This window comes from Schistocerca cancellata, chromosome 4 (genome assembly GCF_023864275.1).
Source record: "Schistocerca cancellata isolate TAMUIC-IGC-003103 chromosome 4, iqSchCanc2.1, whole genome shotgun sequence".
Classification (NCBI taxonomy): Eukaryota; Metazoa; Arthropoda; class Insecta; order Orthoptera; family Acrididae; genus Schistocerca; species Schistocerca cancellata.
Window position 1 is genome coordinate 358,005,628 of NC_064629.1, and position 23,680 is coordinate 358,029,307.

General features: G+C 40.2%; 1 protein-coding gene across 5 annotated transcripts in view; it reads right to left on the bottom strand.

The window, feature by feature from the left end:
* LOC126184693 (uncharacterized) overlaps positions 1–23,680 on the bottom strand; it is a 241,690-nt gene that overhangs the window by 161,564 nt on the left and 56,446 nt on the right. For 4 of the 5 annotated variants that reach the window (XM_049927194.1, XM_049927190.1, XM_049927193.1 and 1 more), the window contains one exon: positions 22,992–23,170. In XM_049927194.1, the coding sequence (XP_049783151.1) occupies positions 22,992–23,170 (179 nt within the window). Of the gene's footprint in view, positions 1–22,991; positions 23,184–23,680 lie in introns of all 5 variants that reach the window. The other variant, XM_049927192.1, reaches the window with a different exon arrangement.

Below are 23,680 nucleotides of genomic sequence, written 5' to 3' on the forward strand. Positions count from 1 at the left end.
AGTAGTCAATACCAGTAATATTATTCAAATTTTGCAAAGGTCAGTATCATCTCAGCCATTTTTCTGAAAAATTTCATATAATTTTATACACAATATGTTATATTTTAAGTTAAAATTTATGAAAAGGAATTACTTTATTTTTGTTGTTACAATCGATATGTACTACCTCTGAATGTACAGTTAAAATTGGTTTTTTGTTTTCGTTATTTTTTTTTTTAGAAACATTTGAGATTACAAAATATTTGGCACACTAAAAATTTCTATTATTAATTATGCAATCTAGTACTGTTTATTATTTTACTACTGGATTCATTTATAAAATAATAATCCAAACTAACAGAAATTCATTTGTCAAGAGAAACTGTAAACCATTTGGAATATTGTTATTACCACAGAGTGAAGTAGTAGTAAGCATGCCTGTGATGTGATCAGATGTATTTCTGTATTTTGGGCAAACAATGTAATTACAACTTTTGTAAATATGAAAATTAACAAGAAAATGTGATATAGTAAAATGTCACACAATAAATTAAAGTAAAAGCAAAAATCCTGCAATGACATTCTTCAAAATTATTTAGATCAATTGAACCATGAGAAACTAAATTGTGAAAATTTCAGCTTGAAGAATCAGGCTCCTAGACATGAAGAATTGGAGCCAACTGTGCAAGAAAAGATCATTAAGAAGTATATTGTAAATTGTACTCCTCTTGAATTTTCTGAAAAGACTTTACCATAGTGGATAGTAGCAACAACAAAAAAGGAGGAGGTGGATTACAGCTGCCAGCTTTAAATGAAAAACATGGCACAGATAGGCTGGCACAGTAGGTGTGTCTTGTGGCAGCACTCACAGCAGTGACAGCAACACCTGCAGATGCAGGGGTGTTGGTCATGGATGAGTGACCTGTTGAGTTTTAGGCAGACTTAGGGGTAATGATCAGCCTAATTTACTTGGACACTTACAGGGTCTTGGGTTACGTTGTTAGTGGTTAATTCACAGTTAGCACAGAATATCTTTGAGCTACACTTCTTTTCTGTTTTTCACTTCCAAATTACTGACAAAGTCAATTTAGTAACCCAAACAGTTCCCTTTCAAGATATGGACTCTATTACAGTTGTACGGTCAGCTGTTTGAGAATACCTTTGGTCAGGCAGAACATTTTGATGCACATGTCTTCCTTTAGCCATCACAAATAACTAAATGTTGTCACTCCCACTGTACTCCTGTCACCATGGGTAACAAGGTCAAAGCTGAGCTGCAGCACTGGCAGCAAGTCATTATTTCATCCAGTCAGTGAGCCATCCCTTTGGTGATGATACAGAAGCCAAATAGCAATGTGCGCTGTTGCAGCAATTTGAAGCAGATAGTCAATGCAAAATGTATTGCAGATTCATATCCCATTCTGTATCTGAAGGAGATGTTGGCAAAGTTGTTAGCGGGTTAGTTTCTTCCTGCATCAACCTGTGCTACACATACCTGCAGTTGCCCCTGGACAATGCTTTTCAGCATTTCTTAGCACTCAACAGTGCCTTTGGACTTCACTAGTTTAATCACTTGCCCTTTGGGCTTTTGTTGCCTCAGAAATTTATCAAAGATATTTGGAGCACTTGATTAAGGACATAACTTGTTTTGTCAGGTACCTTGATGACATTTGGGTCATGGGCTCCACATGAGACAACGACTTGCAGAATCTGCAAGCAATCTTGCATTGCATTCTGGAGAACTGCCTTCTTTTGCAAACTAGAAAAATTTAGTATTTTCCTCCAAAGGTGTTTTTTTGGGACACGTGCTTAGCAAAGATGGCCTTGGCCATGCAGACAAGCAAGTCACAGCCATCATCAACCTACCAGAACCCAAGAACCTGACAGAGCTCCAGTACTTTACAGCGCAAGATTTCTTATTATGCTACATTCACTCCCCGGACTACGTACATCTACCATCCTTTTAACTTATTTCACCAAAAGGGAGCAGAATTTATATTGTCTGTGGACTGTTAAGAGGCATTACAGTTCCTACAGCAGTGTATGTGCTCCAATCCTTGTTTGGCTTCTTTTACACCATGTAAACTATTAACCCTAACCACTGACACATCCCAGTATGGCATAGGTGTGGTCCTGTGACATCAAAACCCAAATGGCACTGATGCATAGAAGATGCTTTCAGCACCACACCGTAACAGTTCACAGATGGAAAGGGAGGTGCTGCCTACCAATTTGCGCATTAAAAATTTTTATGTTTTTCTATGTGGAACAAATTTCCTACTCATCACCAATCACACACTTATGATTTAATTATCAGGCTCTTGTTTTATGCTACCAGAGAGGATTGCCCACCTATTTCAGAGCCAGGCACTTTTTCTCAGAAGTACTGCTATGACATTCATTAGCAGTCTAAAATCCAGGATGCTAATATGGATGCACTATCACAATTGCAGGTACGACCCAGTCTGGAGTCTGTTCAACAGGAGGCTCTCATTTTCACATTGGATGATACCTTGCAGCAGACACTGGAGAATTTTGCTTTAATGGCACTGTACATTGTGGCCGACACAGCCACTGATCTGCTTTTTCAGAAAATTGTTTCAGTAGTCCAGACAGGGTGGGCTGAGCACACTACTTTGGGAGTGGGTTTGGTGTGGTGTATGGTCCAAATGGCTCTGAGCACTATGGGACTTAACTTCTGAGGTCATCAGTCCCCTAGAACTTAGAACTACTTAAACCTAACTAACCCAAGGACATCACACACATCCATGCCCGAGGCAGGATTCGAACCTGCGACCATAGTGGTCGCTCGTTTCCAGACTGTAGCACCTAGAATCGCTCGGCTACCCCAGCCGGCATGTGGTGTATGTTACCCCTACTATGTGCCCCACTCCAAGTTGTCACTGAGGAGCAAAGCTGCAAGACTATTATGTGGTCATCCCTCTCACACAGAACCCTCGCATATTACAGCTGCTGCATGCATTGCAATGCAGAATGTCTCGTATGAAGGCTTTGGCATGGCAGCATGTCTGCTAGCCATGTGTCAACTGGCCGTGTAATTGAACACCTCATGAGGGCTTGCATGACCTGTTCACAGAACCAGACTGTGCAGCTACATCTGTTGTCCCCTTGGCTGATCCCAGAGCTTCCTTGGGACAGGGTGCACATCAAAATTGCTAGCCCCTTTATGGGAAGCATGTGCTTGTTCATAGTGGATGCATTGTCCAATTTCCTATATGTTGCCAAACCCTCTTCCACAACTTTGATGGAAACTGTTTGCACATTGCCAGTCATTTTTGCTATCAATGGTTCATCAAGAACCTTGTTCTGATAACAGTTGGCAATTTGTGTCATAGGACTTTGAGAATTTTTGCAATCACACTGGTATACAGCATCTGACTACTGACCCATTTCATCCGGCTTCTAAATCAGAGGTAGAGCATGTCATGCAAACTTTTAATACCCAAATAAAGAAGTCTTGTGTGCCTCATCCCATGATGATGTACTGTCTAGTTTTCTAACTATACACTGGGCAAAGCTGATTAATGGATACAATCCAATGGAATATGTGTATGGGCACCAGCCTCATGGTCTCTTCAATTTTATAAGATGCATGAGACATGAATGACAACTTTATTTGTACTTTATTATGACCAGTTTCAGTCATAAACCATGTTCATGGCCCTGTACAATACACAAAACAAAAATCATATCAAAATGCAGAAAGGAAATTACCTAAAAGGTCACAAGATAATTTCCAGTTATAACAACAGAGAAATTACTACATTGAAAAATTAATCTGTAGCCAACATTACACATAAAAACTAAAAGTATCATTCATTTTGAACATTACAAGTATGATATCTGTGTGAAAACCAACTAAATGAAGAGAATCAACAGGAGAGATACACTGGCATTACAAGGCCAGAACTCATGTTAAACAATTCAAAGATCAAGGACTACCAAGGTATTACATTCATGTCTAAGATGAAGATAGTGTTAATCATACATCTCATAACAAAATTGTATTCCAACCCAACAGTTTTAAGAAGACAAAGTAATCAACATTTAAAATTACATTACATACAGGTTTCTTACATATTCAATATTACTCTACAATAATAACATCCTTGCCGTCATAAAGACTAAAGTGTGACATCTTTACAATAAAATTTAACAAAGTTATCAGAATAGAACAAAAGTTATCAGAGTAGCATAAATAATATGCTGCAAATATCCCATGCATCCTAACATGCATAGTCAAAAGGTACTAAATCAATTTACGTGGGTGGAATAGCAACCGAGCCACTCATAAGGACGACAGAAGACATTGTATTCATGATGTTGTGTCGTAAGCACAACAGAAATTGCTTATAATCCCTATTATTTTATATGTATGTTATATATTTAGTTTGATGATATGTTATAAGGTACATCACAGCTAATATGCTTATGATGCTGGTTCTCAACTGGTTAACCTCCCATATGGTCATGCCTTATTATTGATCCTCATGCAATTAATGAATGTGATACTGTCTGATTACCTTAGACGAAGGTATGTTCAGTTTCTGATTAAGTGGCAAATAGGATGACTGAGGTTACTTAACTTTTTGTTGATCTAAGAGTACGTCTTCTACCTTCTGGTTTTGTATATTATGTGATAAAAAAGTATCGGGACACCTGGTTGAAAATGACTTACAAGCTTGTGGCACCCTCCATCAGCAATGCTGGAATTCAATATGGTGTTGGCCCACCCTTAGCCTTCATGACAACTTCCACTCTCACAGGCATAAGTTCATTCAGGTGCTGGAAGGTTTATGGGGGAATGGCAGCCCATTCTTCATGGAGTGCAGCACTGAGGAGAGGTATTGATATCGGCCGGTGAGGCCTGGCATGAATTCGGCATTCCAAATCATCTCAAAGTGTTCTATAGCATTCAGGTCAGAACTCTGTGCAGGCCAGTCCATTACAGGGATGTTATTGTCATGTAACCACCCCACCACAGGCTGTGCATTATATCAAGGTACTCGATCATGTTGAAAGATGCAATCGCCATCCCCAAATTCCTCTACAACAGTCGGAAGCAAGAAGGTGCTTAAAACATAAATGTAGGCCTGTGCTGTGATAGTGCCATGCAAAAAAGCAAGGGGTGCAAGCCCCCTCCATGGAAAACATGACCACACCATATCACCACCGCCTCCGAAATTTACATACACAGGCATATGTCGTTCACTGGGCATTCGCAATACCTACCTCCTGCCATTGAATCACCACGTTGTGTACCATGATTCGTCACCCCACACAATGTTTTTACACTGTTGAATTCTCCAATGTTCACCCTCTTTACACCGAGTGAGGCGTCATTTGGCATTTACCGGCATGATGTGTGGCGTATGGGCAGCCGCTTGACCATGAAATCCAAGTTTTCTCACCTCCCATCCAACTGTCATGCTACTTGCAGTGGATCCTGATGCAGTCTGGAATTCCTGTGTGATGGTCTTGATAGATGTCAATCTATTACACATTACGATCCTCTTCAAATGTCGGCAGTCTCTGTCAGCCAACAGATGAGGTCAGCCTGTAGGCTTTTGTACTGTATGTGTCCCTTCCCATTTCCACTTCACTATCACATCAGAAACAGTGAATCTAGGGATGTTTAGGAGTGTTGAAATCTCACGTACAGATGTATGACACAAGTGACACCCAATCAACTGACCACGTTCAAAGTCCGTGAGTTCCGCAGAGTGCCCCATTCTGCTCTCTCATGATGTTTAATGACTACTGAGGTTGTTGATATGGAGTACCTGGCAGTAGGTAACAGGACAATGCATCTAATATGAAAAACATATGTTTTTGGGGGTGTCCAGATACTTTTGATCACATAGTGCAGGTCAGCATGAATTGATTAATCACACTATGTGACTGCCCTACACTCACTGACTATATTTTGCTAATACACTGAAGCACCACAGAAACTAGTATAGGGATGCATATTTAAATACAGAGATATGTAAATAGGCAGAATATGCCGCTGCAGTTGTCAATGCCTGTATAAGAAAACAAGTGTCTGGCACAGTTTTTACATTGTTTACTGCTGCTACAATAGCAGGTTATCAAGATTTAAGTGAGTTTGAACGTGGTGCTGTAGTCGGCGCACTGGCACACAGCATGTAGCAATGAAGTGCGGATTTTCCTGTATGACCATTTCACAAGTGTACTGTGAATATTAGGAATCTGGTAAAACATCAAATCTCTGACATTGCTGCGGCTGGAAAAAGGTCCTGCAAGATCAGGACCAATGACAACCAAAGACAATCATTCAATGTGACAGAAGTGCAGCCCTTCCACAAATTACTGCAGATTTCAATGCTGGGCCATCAACAAGTGACAGCATGCGAACCATTCAGCGAAACATCATCGATATGGGCTTTCAGAGTTGAAGGCCCACTCTTGTACCCTTGCTGACTGCACAACACAAAGCTTTTCACCTCACCTGGACCCATCAACACCAACATTGGACTGTTGATGACTGGAAACAAGTTGCCTGGCTGGACAAGTCTCATTTCAAATTGTATCGAGCAGATGGAAGTGTACGGGTATGGAGACAACCTCATGAATCCATGGACCCTGGATGTCAGCAGGGAACTGTTCAAGCTGGTGGAGGCTCTGTAATGGTGTGAGGCGTGTGCAGCTGAAGTGATATGGGACCTCTGATACATCTAGATATGACTCTAACAGTTGACATGTATGTAAGCAACCTGTCTGATAACTGCATCCATTCATGTTCATTGTGCATTTTGACAGACTTTGGCATTTCCAACTGGACAATGCGGCACCCCACACATCCAGAATGCTATGAAGTTGCTCCAGGAACACTCTTCTGAGTTTAAACACTTTTGTTGGCCACCAAATTCCCCAGGCATGAGCATTATTGATGCCTTGTAACATGCTGTTCAGAAGAGATCTCCACCTCCTCGTACTCTTATGGATTTATGGACAGCTCTACATGATTCATGATATTAATTCCCTCCAGCACTACTTCAGACTTTAGTCGAGTCCATGCCATATCGTGTTGTCACACTTTGGCATACTTACGGGGGCACTACACGATATTAGGCAGGTGTACCAGTTTCTTTGGCTCTTCAGTGTATTTTTATGTTTTCCTTTAGCAGTGTGTATTTGTTCTTCATTTTTGTACATTTCTGGTAACAAATGGCACTGTTAGTATGGCACTCTTGACACAACCATTATGACAATTGTTTGTATCCTTCAAATATCTTTTTATGTTTATGGGAATGTATACTCTTTGTTAATTTGGTAGGCTATTAGTATATCACTTCTGGAGGATTATGATCCCATTTATGACATGAGTTACCCACCTAATGGGTTATACTTATTCTTATTGTTCCACATGATTGTGACTACAATAATTTCTGATTACCTTCAATGAATATGTTTCAGATACTGAGTTTAATAGTTATTGTGTCACTGGACAGTACTTTTTTCCAAAAAAGATCTTTAAATTGAGTTAATTCTTTTCAGCTGTGTATGTTAACATAAACTGGATATTTACAGTATGGTGTTTACCCCATTCTGATAACATTGTTATGTTTTATTGTAAAGATGCCATAATGATGACAAAGAATATTATTACTGTAGAGTAATGAAGTATGTAAAAAAACGTTAAGTAATGTAGTTTTTAATGTTTATTATTTTATCTTTCTGAAAAATGTTTGGTTGGAATACAATTTTGTTATGAGATGTGTGATTAATGTCATCTTCATCTTAGATACGAATATAATTTCATCTTAGACCTTGATCTTTGAACTGTTTACTATGAGTTCTGGCCCTGTAATGCCAGTATATGTCTCATGTTGGTTCTTTTCAGTTAGTTGCTCTTCATACAAATATACTTGTGAAGTTCAAAATAAATGATACCTTTGGTTTTGATGTGTAATGTTGGCTGCGTATTAAATTTCAATGAAAGTTATCTTTCTGTTGTCACATTTTAAATAATCTTGTGACCTTGTAAGTCATTTTCCTTTGGATTTTGAATGATTTTTGATTTTGTTTCACGCAGGACCATGAATGCAGTTTGTAACCAAAATCAGTCAGAATAAAGTATAAAGTCAGCGTTTGTGTGTCATGCATTTTATAAAGTATTTACAACATGTTCACTGCTTTAACAAGATCTCTTACATTTTCTGCCCCACAAGTCACATGCCTCAGATCATCGCAGGCCATCACATATCACTTGGGGAGCTGTTGTTTTGGCCTCATCCTCCAGTCTGCAGCAGAACTGGCTGTCAGGAATTGTGGTGGGCCATAAAAATCAGCATCTGCGTGTGATGGATGTCAGTCTGGAGCAGCTAATCCATTATTCTAATCAGCTGCATCTGTGACCTGTTGGATCCACAATGCCACCATCTCTGCAGCAGTCAGGCAACAGGTGTCAGCCATGGTATTTTCCCAGTAGGAGGCTTCCAATGGCAGTAGCATGCACATCTGCTGCCACCCCCACCACACCCTCTGCTGTCCTTTCACCCCATAAAACTGGGTACCTGCAGTGATCTCTGCCATGATTCCTGATGCAGAGCCCATGGACTTGCAACCAGTGCCCTCTTTTCCCCATTAGCCCATGGATGAGTCCTCACACCCAGCTGATGGCAACAGGCCAGTGATTATGCCACCCTCCACAATTTACTGTCATACCAGCAGAATCAGTCAATTGGCATTGCCTACTTTGATGGTCCCACTGCAACTCTTGCTCCTTCTCCAGTTTTGTAACAGAGGTTGTGGCAGAAACATGGCCATTTTCAGATCTACTTGGCCTGTTCAGGTGGAAGGAATTTAGTATCCCTACCAGTGGAGACAAAGATGGATGAAGGAGGGGGAGATTAGTGTTTAATGTCCTGTCAACAATGAGGTCATTAGAGATGGAGTGCAAGCTCAGATTGGGGAAGGATGGGTAAGAAAATCGACCGTGCCCTTTCAGGGGAACAATCCTGGCATTGCCTGAAACAATTTAGGAAAATCACAGAAAACCTAAATCACGATGGCTGGATGCGGATTTGAACAGTCATCCTCCCGAATGTGAGTCCAGTGTGCTACCCTCTGCACTACCCCGCCCAGTAAATATGGATGGAGATGAGCTGGTGAGAGTCTCCCAGAAGAATAGTGTGAAGATATCATGGAGCATTGTATGTGCAGAACCACTGATCCATGTGTTTACTTGTCAGAGGTGGTAGGCTGGGCCCATCCCATCAGCCAACTCAGACTTGGCCTTCACACCATGCTATGCTCTTAGTGTCATGTGATAACTGTTCAGTCATTCACACTGGTCGTGTTTCGTTGCTTTCCTCCATGCCCATCTCTACGTAGCAGTTGAACTCTCTGCTCCTCATAGACTGACCCGCATGTTGAGTTTGTTTTCCTCTCTGGGATCCAACTCCCTGGCTTCTGTAGTCACACCAGAGCCACTGTCAGGTGGAGTAGCTACATTTGCAATTAAAGGATGATTTCACAACCTTGTTATGCCAAGCAGATGCAAAGACAATAAATAATAATATTTTTATATCACAATTCTATTTTATGAAATTGTTAACTCCATAAATAACTCTCCCTCCTACATAGCAGAAAAACAACTCATTATTGACTGGAAGCATGCAGAATTTGCTAGTTTGTTCAGTTCATAAACTCCATACAGTTGGAAACATATTACACAAATTTAGGCAAACTGAGGTGCTCTATTAAGTTTAGCATGTAGGTTTTACATTCCACTTTCTTATCATTAACAGCTCTTTCAGTAAATAAAATATTACTATTACAAACCCTCATTTAGTTTCCAGCATGTTATTAAATCAAAACACTAAGAAAGGGACTGAAAAAAAATTACAAAAATGATGAATGATATTATGATACCAGTATGTGAACTATAATCTGAGAAAGTAATTTATTTGCAGCAGGGCCAGTGTCCAACTCACATATCAGCCGTGTTGCAAACATGATTTACTGAATAGAATAAGATTGCTCTTCTCTAGTGAACTTTTCATGTTCTAGACTTCATCCCTACTGAGAACAGATGAGCAATCCCAAAATGGACAATGCACCTAGACTGGTCTAACCTGGTGCCAACAATCTAAGATGGCCAATCTGGCTTCATGAGCAGAGGGAAATACAAAATGATCAATTTACTGTCGATCTGATAAATTTCATTCCTTGCAGAGCCTGTATAATCATTGAAGTTGAAGTCCTTTGCACAAGATGATTAGTAGTGAAGAAACCATATGCTGTGACCTTTTGAAGAGCCAAGGTATCCTAATAATAACAACTCTATTAATTTCATGTTTTATACAGGTGAAATAAATTAATGCAGTACAAAAAGAAAGAAAAAATATAGCGTAATATGGGATTCCAATGAAACACTTGTCATCCAGTCACCTTCCAGTCTGTTGACTAACCCTCTGGCTACTCCATCATCATTCAGGTAATCCTTGCCGCTATTGTGCCCTTGACTTTACCTCATCAAGTAAATGCCATTTCCAGGTCTGTCATTTGAAGAAGTAGGTAATGCAGAGTTCTTGAGGATCATTCATACTGAGTATGAAGAAAGTGTAAACTCTTTGAATCATAAATACATTTGAAAGCATTGTCTACTTCATGAGGAGTGCCTCCCATTCTGTAATGTGATTTGCTCACATATACAATGACAAATAGTTCAAACTGCAACTTTGACAAATTCTTATGCTCTCAAGTTTCCATAGACAACACCATTATCTTGACAGGGTATTTTGTTTCATGGCTTTTTATTTTAAAAAGCTGTAAAGGACATAGAAATACAAGTACATCCACTTTATCTTTAGCTAAGACATTATGTACACCACCCTTTTTAATGAGATCATAGCCTTACAAAATGGGGACATTCATCATATTTTAAAACATGCACAGACATGTCCCAGCTGTCTAAGAAGTTTCATTTCCTCCATATGTATTCTCAATATGTTTTATTATGAAGTTTAGATGAGTTACATGGAAGAGGGTGATGGGGCAGGGTAGTTGCACTATGACTAGTTGGTTCATTTTCACATGCATCTACTCATACATTCATTATAGTACACGATTGCCAAGGTATCTGCAAGTCAGCTGTTTCATCTTTGATTTCTTCTTAATATTTCCTTCTTAAGATGCTCCTTCTGGGGGAAGGTGGAGCAGTTACTGTCAATGATGGTTCTGTTATCACTTTTTGCTATGAGGCAGGTGAAATTTGAGAAACATTGACATATACCATTCTATGCTAATGGAGAGTGCACACAGTTTTTACAATAGTATGCATTGGCTTCAAAGAACCAAACTTCAATATCATCAGCTTCTTTATCTCTTGGAAAGGTTGTCAGTAGAGAAGGTAATGCTTTGAACCTTGTCAGGACTCTCTTTAGATCTAATACCTTGTAGTCATACATGGTACAGTCACATTAATCTGGCCACCACCTATGTTCGACTTCAGCATGAAATAACCACTCATAGACAGCAGGTGGCAGCACTAGCAGTGGATGGTAAAGAAAGCATGTCAGGAGGATGCAGAAAACAGTGCAGTCACTGTCATAATGTGGAAATGGAGTGATTTAATCTGACATCCAAAAGAGCATAATCATTGACTTCCAGGCCAAGGATGGAAACATTCCTGAAATAGCTACATCTGAAAACTGCTCACATGCCAACATGGTTAAAGTATACCGTGCATGGCAAAATAGCACTATGCAAAACCAAAACTGAAGCAACTGTGGTGCACCATGGGCCACACATGATAGAGGTGAATGACAGCTGTGGAGCTGTCTATGGGCGAATAGATGTGCAACTGTTGACTAAATCATACCCAGATATACCAAGGGGCTACCAACAGTGTCTTCCCAATGGCTGTTCAGCAAATGTCGCTGTGTATGGACATCCACAGCAGGCACCTGGTTCATTCACCCATGCCGATTACCGTTCACTGGAAATGTGGAAATGAAGGCTTCAAATGCCAGCATTACAGCTGGACATGCACTGAGTGACACAGGTGGCCTTTTCACATGAGTCACATTTTATACTCCATTGGACAGACAGCCGTTTCTGTGTAGGGCTCTGTAACAATTGTCAGAAGGGTCCAGGCCAGAGGAGGGAGCATTTTGGTCTGAGGAATGTTTTCATGGCATTCTGTAGGTGAGCTCATCATTCTGGAAGGCACACTGGATCAAAACTCGTATACATCTGTCCTTTTGGACCATGTACACGCATACATGCAGTTTGCTATTTCCTCGGCACAATGGCATCTACCAGCACAACAATACAACACATAACACAGCTTGCAGAGCTGATCATCAAGCTACCCAGATTTAAACCCAATCAAGAATCTGTGGGACCATCTCAATTGGGATGCTCATGCCATGGGTCCTCAACTGAGAAACCAAGCACAGCTGACCGTGGCACTGGAGTTGCCATAGCTTCACATCCCTATCAGTACCTTCCAGAACCACATTAATGCTCTTTGTGCACATCTGCTCTGCAAAAGGTGGTTATTCAGATTTTTTATATGTGGTCACATTATTGTGACTGGACCATGTATAAGGTGAGTGCAAAGTAGCATAGGTAAGGGAAGTACAAGCTGGTTGAATGGTCAAGACTTTATAGCAGTACTCATATATTCTTATTTATTTATTATTGCTTACAGTCTCAACACCCACCATCTGGAGCCCAATACAGGCTGTATTTACACATAGATACAGAGAGTTGTATACAATTGTAATGAAACATTTGCATAACGATTTGTAATGCTGTTTAAGACTTTTCATAATTGGTGTAATTAAATATAAAATAAAACAGGAAAAATACCCAAACTGTTAAAACTGTAGTATTAGATTTGTTGATGATTAAACTAACATGACAGGAGATAGCATACTACAGTTTCTCATCTTAACCATTGGGATGTCTCAGGATTAAGGAAGATATATTCTTCAGGAAGCTATTGTTTCAGAATTCTACAGCTATGGCTTATGCTAACATTACTTATGAGTATCTGAGTGAGTCTGCAATGTTTGGAGATAATGCGACAAATCTCTCGAACTGGGGATCTAAGAAACCCATACCATCTGCAAACAATCACTAATCGACTGGGTATCAACCCTGAGATGGGGCTACAGGTCAGCTACTATAATTGTCTGCAGTCCCGGTGGGGTCAACACATTGTATTTAACAGAACCACCAAACTACCTCTTTCCTCCCCCCACCCCCATCCCTTTCTCTGCAGCCCGTTCTTGCTGTGGAGCCCACAAAAGTCATCAACCATACAAGTTCACAATCATTCTCTGGGTTCTGCCATACCTGCCACATTGTTGGCCAAGCTCTCAGCTGATACACATCTACAGAGCAGCAAGTTAAGTGTATATCTTTTCCTGTTTTTTCCTCATAGTATATTTCTTAAATTTCAAACACATTTTTCTGTTTAAGAGGTTTAATCTCACATTTTTGTAAGTGTAAATTCATTCAGTCTATAGCACTGTTTTAATTTCTTCTGAACAGCAAGCTACATACCTCATTACGCATCAGCATACATTGATGGCCCATAAGGAGTGTAGCAAGTTGTATATCTAGGATTTTGTCTGTTTTTACAGTTCACATCTTAAGTTAGACTTTCTAGGATGGGCACGATGTGTACATGCTGTCTGCAGACACAGGAGGAACTGGATGCAGTTCATGAACAGCTGAATGCCCTTTTGGCTATGGTCAGTCACCTTCAGGCTGCTGCCTCAGGGTGTAGAGGTGACAGAGAATCTGGTGTGTTGCATGGGGCACCTCAGGTGTCACTTGTTTCACCCACTGCCCTGCTGCTGAGGCACCTCCTAGTGTATCCAACACAGTGGATCTGTCCTCACAGCAGGGTGAGTGGCGGGTGGTAATGCTTAGGCAGAGGGCCATCTGGCCTTGCCCATTCATCCTGTGAGTGGACATGTAGCCACTACATCAGCAGGGGTCTAGCAGGCACATGGGGGAGGGGTTTACTAGTTATCCGGAGCTCTAATGTTAGGCACATTACTAGACAAATATCATTTGGGGCTGGAAATAAAGTCAATGTGCAATCAGTATGTCTACTCGGGGTCCTCACCTGAGATATGGAGGTGGCCCTGCCTGCAGCTATCAACAATGTAGGGTGCAGCCATCTGCAAGTTGTGACCCACATCGGCACCAACAATGTCTGTTGCATGGATTCGGAGACCATCCACAGTTCATACAGACGGCTGGTGGAGGTGGTGAAAGGTGCTGGCCTTGTGTGCAGGGTGCAAGCAGAGCTTGCAGTTTGCAACATTGTTTCCAGAGTTGATTGGAGTCTGTTGGTTTGGAGCCAAGTGGAGAGTCTCAGCCAAAGGCTTCATTGACTCACTGATTGTCTTGGCTGCATATTTCTAGACCTGTGTGATCGGGTGGGGATTTGTAGGACACCCCTTGATAGGTCAGGGGTGCACTACACAAAGGAAGCAGCTAATGGGCTAGCAGAGTACTTGTGGAATGCACATGAGGGTTCTTTTGGCTAAGCAGTAATTTGAGATACTCTGATGAACATTCGCCAGTTGGTACATAACAAGGGAAGTTAGACTCCATTCAGAGTAAAGACACTTTGACAGTGAAAATTTTATCAGTAAATTGTTTAAGTATTTGTAAAAAAGTTCCTGAATTTATTGCCATCCAGGGAAGTTTTCATGCTAAAATTATTCTTGGGACTGAGAGCTAGCTGAAACCCAAAGTCGAAAGCTCTGAGGTATTTAGCAAGTCATGGAACATATATCGGAAAGGTAGATTAGAGGTCATAGGATGGGGAGTGTTCATTGCAACTGACAAAAATATTCTCTCTATTGAGGTCAAAGCTGAATGTGATAGTGAAGTTATCTCGTCATATATAACAAGTGTAGGTGAAACATAGTTAACTGTTGGACACTTTTACCAGCCACCTGATTCCACTGTGACAGTTCTAGGGTCATTCAAAGAAATTCTACTGTCAGTAGTGTGTAAATGCCCACATCATGCAATACTAATTGGAGGCTACTTCAACCTACTGACTATAGAATGGGATGTTTATGGGTTCATCGCTGGAGGTACAGATAGACCATCATGCGAAGCACTTTTGAACATGCATCCTGAAAACTGTCTTGAGCAGCTAGCTTGGCAGCCCACATGCAATGGAACTATCTTATAATATGTAGCTACAAATAGGCTAGGCCTTATCAGCAATGTCAGCATATAAATGGAGATTAGTGATCATGGCATCATTATAGCAACTATGGTTACAAAAGTTAATAAACCAAACAAGAAGACTGAGATTGTTTCTGCTAGAATGAGCAGATAAGCAGTTGTTAGCATCTTACTTAGACAGTGAACTGACATCACTTAGTGTCAATAATATGGACATAGAGGAATTATGGGCAAAGTTTAAGCAGATTGTAAATTGTGTCCTGGAGGGCTATGTGCCTAGTAAGTGTATTAAGGATGCAAAAGACCCACCATGGTTTAATAAAAAAATTTGGAAAATGCTGAGCAAGCACTTTCTTTTTATTTATTTATTTACATGTCAAGTTCTGTAGGACCAAATTGAGGAGCAAATTGCCAAGGTCATGGAACATGCCAGTACATGAAATTACAGTGTAAAAGTAATAACAGATAAAAATAAAATGTTTATGAACCCAAAAAAAGTCAATCCATTAGCTTAAGTAAATGCTATCAAAAATACAAGAATCAGCTTAATTTTTCATGCAACTCCTTGGCAGAATAGAAGGAGTGACCCATCAGGAAACTCTTCAGTTTTGATTTGAAAGCACACGGATTACTGCTAAGATTTTTGAATTTGAGTGGTATCTTATTGAAAATGGATGTAGCAGTATACTGCACACCTTTCTTCACAAGAGTTAAGGAAGTCCGATCCAAATGCAGGTTTGATTTCTGCCGAGTATTAACTGAGTGAAAGCATTTCAAAAGAGAATGTACAAATGACAACAAGCCAAGGTTAGAAGAGATTCGTGCATCTGTGAAAAGATTTATGTGCAAAGCATACGACAACTACCACTATCATACCTCAGCAAAAGATCTGGCAGAGAACCCGAGGGTGCTATGTAAAATTGCTACATGGGTCTGAGTTTCTGTCCAGTGCCTGATTTTGCAGTTGAAGATAGCAAAACAAAACTCGAAGATTTAAATTTCACGTCCAAGAAATTGTTCATGCAGGTCAATCATACAAACATACCATCATTTGACCATCGGACAGACACCCATATGAATGCATAGTAATAAGCATTCTTGGCATAGAGAAACAACTGAAAGATCTGAAAGCAATTAAGTCACCAGGTCCAGATGGAATCCCAGTTCAACTTTACAAAGAGTATTCTACAACATTGGCCCCTTACATAGCTTGCATTTATTGCAAATCTCTTGCCCAGTGCAAAGTCCCAAGCCACTGGGAAAAAAAGCCTAGGTGACTACTATATACATGGTGTTACAAAACGGTACGGCCAAACTTCCAGGAAACATTCCTCATACACAAAGAAAGAAAATACGTTATGTGGACATGTGTCCGGAAACGCTTACTTACCATGTTAGAGCTCATTTTATTACTTCTCTTCAAATCACATTAATCATGGAATGGAAACGCACAGCAACAGAACGCACCAGCGTGACTTCAAACACTTTGTTACAGGAAATGTTCAAAATGTCCTCCGTTAGCGAGGATACAAACATCCACCCTCCATCACATGGAATCCCTGATGCGCTGATGCAGCCCTGGAGAATGGCGTATTGTATCACAGCCGTCCACAATACGAGCACGAAGAGTCTCTACATTTGGTACCGGGGTTGCGTAGACAAGAGCTTTCAAATGCCCCCATAAATGAAAGTCAAGAGGGTTGAGGTCAGGAGAGCGTGGAGGCCACGGAATTGGTCCACCTCTACCAATCCATCAGTCACCGAATCTGTTGTTGAGAAGCGTATGAACACTTAGACTGACATGTGCATGAGCTCCATCGTGCATGAACCACATGTTGTGTCGTAATTGTAAAGGCACTGAGCAGCACAGGTAGAGTATCCCATATGAAATCATGATAACATGCTCCATTGAGCGTAGGTGGAAGAACATGGGGCCCAAAAAGACCTCACCAACAATGCCTGCCCAAACATTCACAGAAAATCTGTGTTGATGACGTGATTGCACAATTTCGTGCGAATTCTCATCAGCCCACACATGTTGATTGTGAAAATTTACAATTTGATTACGTTGGAATGAAGCCTCATCCATAAAGAGAACATTTGCACTGAAATGAGGATTGACACATTGTTGGATGAACCATTCGCAGAAGTGTACCTTTGGAGGCCAATCAGCTGCTGATAGTGCCTGCAGACGCTGTACATGGTACAGAAACAAATGGTTCTCCCATAGCACTCTCCATACAGTGACATGGTCAACGTTACCTTGTACAGCAGCAACTTCTCTGACGCTGACATTAGGGTTATCGTCAACTGCATGAAGAATTGCCTCAGCCATTGTAGGTGTCCTCGTCATTCTAGGTCTTCCCCAGTCGCGAGTGATAGGCTGGAATGTTCCGTGCTCCCTAAGATGCCGATCAATTGCTTCGAACGTCTTCCTGTCGGAACACCTTCGTTCTGGAAATCTGTCTCGATACAAACGTACCACACCCCGGCTATCGCCCCATGCTAATCCATACATCAAATGGGTATCTGCCAACTCCGCATTTGTAAACATTGCACTGTCTGCAAAACCACGTTGTGATGAACACTAACCTGTTGATGCTACGGACTGATGTGCTTGGTGCTAGTACTGTAGAACAATGAGTCGCATGTGAACACAAGCACCGAAGTCAACCTTACCTTCCTTCAATTGGGCCAACTGGCGGTGATTTGAGGAAGTACAGTACATACTGACGAAAGTAAAATGAGCTCTAACATGGAAATTAGGCATTTCCGGACACATGTCCACATAACATATTTCCTTTATTTGTGTGTGAGGAATTTTTCCTGAAAGTTTGGCTGTACCTTTTTGAAACACCCTGTATAAGAAGGCTAAAAGAATTGATCCACAAAATTACAGACCAATATTTCTATTTTCAGTTTGCTGCAGAATCCTTGAACAGATTCTCAGTTCAAATGCAATAAATTTTCTTGAGACTGAGGGGCTTATATCCATGAATCAGCATGGTTTTAAAAAGCATAATGCGTGTGAAACTTACCTTTCCCTTTCATCATAAGATGGACTGCAAACTATGGGTGAAGGACAACAGGCAGATTCCATACTTCCATATTTCCAGAAAGCATTTGACACAGTGCTCCATTGCAGGCTCTTAATGAAGGTATGAGCATATGGAATAGATTCACAGATATGTGAGTGGCTTGAAGACTTCTTAAGTTATAGAACACAGTACACTGTCCTCGATGGTGAGTGTTGATCACAGACCAGGATATCGTCAGGAGTGCCCGCAGGAAGTGTGATAGGATTGCAGTTGTTCTCTATATACATAAATGATTTGGTAGACAGGGTGAGCAGCAATTTGCAGTTGTTTGCTGTGGTGTATGGTAAGGTGTCTGAGAAGGATACAAAATTGCTTTGACAAAATTTCTAGTTGATGTGATGAATGGCAGCTAGCTCTAAATGCAGAAAAATGTAAGTTAATGTGGATGAGTGGCTAAAACAAACCCATAATTTTCAGATAAAGCATTAGTAGTGTCCTGCTTGACATGGTCATGTTATTTAAATACCTGGGTGTAACATTGCAAAGCGATATGAGATGGAACAAGCATGCGAAGACTGTGGTAGGGAAGGTGAATAGTTGACTTCAGTTTAATGGAAGAATTTTGGAGGGTGTGGTCCATTTGTACAGGACCACATATAGGACACTGGTGCGACCTATTCTTGAGTACTGCTCAAGTGTTTGGGATCCGTACCAGGTCAGAGTAAAAGAAGACAATGAAACAATTCAGAGGTGGGTTGCTAGATTTGTTACCACTGAGTTCAAACAACATGTAAGTGTCACAGAGATTCTTTGGGAACTTAAATGGGAATCCATGGATGGAAGGAAATGTTCTTTTTGAGGAGCACTATTGACAAAATTTAGAGAACTGGCATCTAAAGGTGACCGCAAAATGATTCTACTGTCACCAACTTACATTTTGCATAAGGACCATGAAGATATAAGAAATTAGGGCTCACACTGAGGCATATAGGCAGCCTTTTTTCATTTGCCCTATTTGCGAGTGGAACAGGTAAGGAAATCAGTAGTAGTGGTACAGGGTGTCGTGTGCCACACGTTGTATGGTTGCTTGTGGAGTACATAGATGTAGATGTAGATAGATGTAGATGATGACCTGTCTTCTCTGGTTACTTTAACCTGTGGTCAAAGTGAACTTGTTGCTGTATAAATACACATGGAACTTCTATATTGCATATATTATTGTCAATACCTCTTTTCCTACTTGTGAGTAATTACATTGTGTTTCACTGAGAATCTTTGATGTGAATGATGATGGTTGCTACGCACCATCTGGATTTATGTGTGAAATACCCTTAACTGTTCAATATTGTGATTCATCTTCTGTCACAATCAAGGATGTTCCAGACATGTAGTGTGCTAAACAAGGTTCTAAGCAGAATTTCCCCAAGTGTATCTGGAAAGTCTGCTTGTATAATGATGACCAGTCAAATTTTACACCTTTGGGCATAATAAATGAACAGGTGTTAATGTGTCCACAGACTTTCAAATAAATTTTATTACAAATGGTCATTATTCTGTAACATTTCCAGGACAAGGAAGCTGATAAACTGCTGCTACATGCTTTTTAAGTGATTCAGTGCTGCAAACACTTACCCCATGCCACAAGTAAATGACTTCTTTTAGAAGAGTTCATATTTGTTGATTGTACTTTGAGCCTGTCTGGTCTTGATAGTGATGTGTTTGTATTACTAACAGAGAATATACAATTGCCTTAAAGTTGACACAATGTCTTAAAAACTCATTGAGGTTTTTATTTGTAATTATCACCAGTACTGTGCCCAACTACTGAAAATTATTAGTTAATGGACTCTCTGTTTCATTCATTTTTTCAAAATGTCAATTTCATCTTTGATGTGAACTGTAACTATCTGGCTCTATGATATTTAGATGCTTCTGTTGGTTTTACGTTAATATGGGCTTCAAAACTATTAGCTCATCCTTGACCTGCCATAAACAGCATGGGAAATTCAGTGTACAAGCTGTTTAAGGTTTTGAAAGGTGTATCTTGTGAAATAATATTTACTGTATCTCAAATTGTAAACCCCAAAATAGAAAAAGTGTCATTCCTAAATTTAATTATTACTACCAGTATTGCCACCATTAAGTTGGTGCACAATACTTGTTTGTACATTGTTTCAATAACAAACATATGTTTGATTGGAACCTTCTGCTTGCTAAATGAAATCATATGTAGCTTTCTGGTATCAAAAGAAGAGAGCATAATTTGAGGATGTGTTCAGGAAATACCACAGTGCAGCCAATGGAGTCTCCTGTTTAGTACCACCCATATACAGGGTGTTACAAAAAGGTACGGCCAAACTTTCAGGAAGCATTCCTCACACAGAAAGAAAGAAAATATGTTATGTGGACATGTGTCCGGAAACGCTTACTTTCCATGTTAGAGCTCATTTTATTACTTCTCTTCAAATCACATTAATCATGGAATGCAAACACACAGCAACAAAACGTACCAGCGTGACTTCAAACACTTTGTTACAGGAAATGTTCAAAATGTCCTCCGTTAGCGAGGATACATGCATCCACCCTCCGTCGCATGGAAACCCTGATGCGCTGATGAAGCCCTGGAGAATGGCGTATTGTATCACAGCCGTCCACAATACGAGCATGAAGAGTCTCTACATTTGGTACCGGGGTTGCGTAGACAAGAGCTTTCAAATACCCCCATAAAAGAAAGTCAAGAGGGTTGAGGTCAGGAGAGCATGGAGGCCACAGGATTGGTCCACCTCTACCAATCCATCGGTCACCAAATCTGTTGTTGAGAAGCGTACGAACACTTCGACTGAAATGTGCAGGAGCTCCATCGTGCATGAACCACATGTTGCGTCGTACTTGTAAAGGCACATGTTCTAGCAGGACAAGTAGAGTACCCTGCATGAAATCATGATAACATGCTCCGTTGAAGGTAGGTGGAAGAACATGGGGCTCAAACTAAAATGAGCTCTAACATGGAAATTAAGCGTTTCCGGACACATGTCCACATTACATCTTTTCTTTATTTGTGTGTGAGGAATGTTTCCTGAAAGTTTGGCTGTAACTTTTTGTAACACCCTGTATATTGCAATTAGTCATGGTGCTTAACTAATATATAATAAGGCATAGAAATAAACAGTCAGGGGCACAGGACATGCTGTAACATTATGATAAGAGTGGCTGTTTTCCTTATATGGCCCTTGCTGGCTTGGAAGCAGCAGCAAATACTGACAATTCTGATTATGATGGGAGTGACTTTTGGTGAGCATTCTCCTGAAGTTTTAACTTTTTTTTGCAACTGAGGACCTGATGCTTTTGCTAGATCATGTGCCTTAAATATTTTCAGCATTTCTTCCAGCGATGGGCCTGTTAACTAACACCTGTTAAAGTCAATATGTTTTGCACTCCTACATCACATATTAATGAGTCAGCAAATGACACTTCACAGTTCTGACATTTGAACTCATATTTAATGGTTTTGTTTGCTCATGATAAAAATTAGTTTCAGCTGATTTGTAATTTGCACAACAATTGTACACATAAATAATTTTCATGTAGATTTTACACCTTTTTGTCTAGGGTTCTGAGTGGAGTCATGTACATAGGTATAAAAGTCTTAAACATGTTCTCATCAAAAATAAAACAAAAAAGTCAAATACATATCAATTTTAAAAAATTTAAATGTACCCACTCAGCAAATCGTACAAATCATATGATCATCTAGCTTCAAGGACTGAACATTTCTGTTACGTAGTGAGTAGCACTGTTCATTGAAAAGCTGCATGACAACTAGTAGTATATTGTAATGAGGCCTTTGTTGTAATAGTTGAAGATCACTTTGTCTTTGAAAAATACTAATGTAATCAAGTAAATATTAAAATAACAACAGAATATAAACAGTAGCTGTTTAACATAATGAGGGAAGTAGCAGCTTATTCCAAAGTAGTGACATTCCTCCTCATTTATTAGGTTATATTTAACTGGTGTAAATGCAATACAGTGATAGTTTATTGTTAATAAAGTGTACAGATTAATTTTCTAAGACTTGCTTCTCTATCTATTAATGTGTATGTGGACTCATACCACATTCCTGATTGTTATCTGTGTTCATGGAGTCTACATAATATGATGGATGGATGGATTGGATGAATGGATATATAGATTTATGTATGTTTGTATGTATGTATGTACGTATGGATGGCTGGATAAATAAGAAGATATACTGTGAGACATTGACAGTCAGAAGATGAAAGGAGAGTATATAGGCTGTCTGAATTGTCACAGATTCACTGTAAATTGAAGCAGTGAGGAAACTGAGAGATGCTACTCTACGAAAAGTAAGATGTTACATCAGGTGAATCCAAAATTCTAGAGTTCTGGCAGAAAAGGAAAAATTGGTATTGTTATTCACTACTCGTAAGTTGCTGGCTGTCTTGAAGAATGCAAGGGAGTAAAAATAACATAGGAATGGGATGTCAGAAAACTAAGATAACTGATTTTCAGTTCCCAAGTGAATGTCAACATCACCACAACACAAAGTTGCAGCAAGTATCAGATATTTTATGTTGAGGACTCTGCTTCTTATTCCTCAAAGCAAGTTATTATTAATGAATGTCACATGCTGTAATAGATGATCCCCCCCCCCCCCCCCCACACACACACACACAGAGAGAGAGAGAGAGAGCAAATAATGATCTTGTTCCCAAAGATTTCTAAGATTATTACCTTAGGTTGCAGTACATACTGGAATGTGGATCCACAGCTGGGTCATCGGTGTATCGCCAAGTGCCACCAACTGTTGTAGACTGCTCAAAAACCACTATGTTGAAGCCATGAGCAGCACTCAAAAGTCTTGCTGCACACAGACCAGCAGCCCCAGCTCCCACGATGCACACAGACACCATCTGAATAATAAAACTAATGAACAGTTGTGTAAACATCAATTTAACAAAATGTGCTGCCTCCTAAAAATTCTCAGTACTTCAATGATGTGCAGTGAACTATTTAAACATTTTGTTGTGTGTGTGTGTGTGTGTGTGTGTGTGTGTGTGTGTGTGTGTGTGTGTGTGAATTCTTAAGGGACAAAACTGCTGAGGTCATCGGTCCCTGGACTTACACACTACTTAAACTAACTCAGACTAAAGTATGAAGAACAACACAGACACCCATGCCTGAGGGAGGACTCAAACCTCCAGCAGGAGGGGATGCACACAGAACAGTGTTTTGTGTAGCTGTGATTGCATTACATCAGAGGTAATTGAACTGAAATGTGAGCAGACAGTTGGTGCTCAATGGTGGGTGCTTCCTTAGCCAAGAGAGATTAAGTGTTTGGTGTTTCAAGAGGCATTGCATAACAGATTTATGCCACACACAGGTAAAACAGAAAAGCATCATGCACTCAGTCATAGCATGGA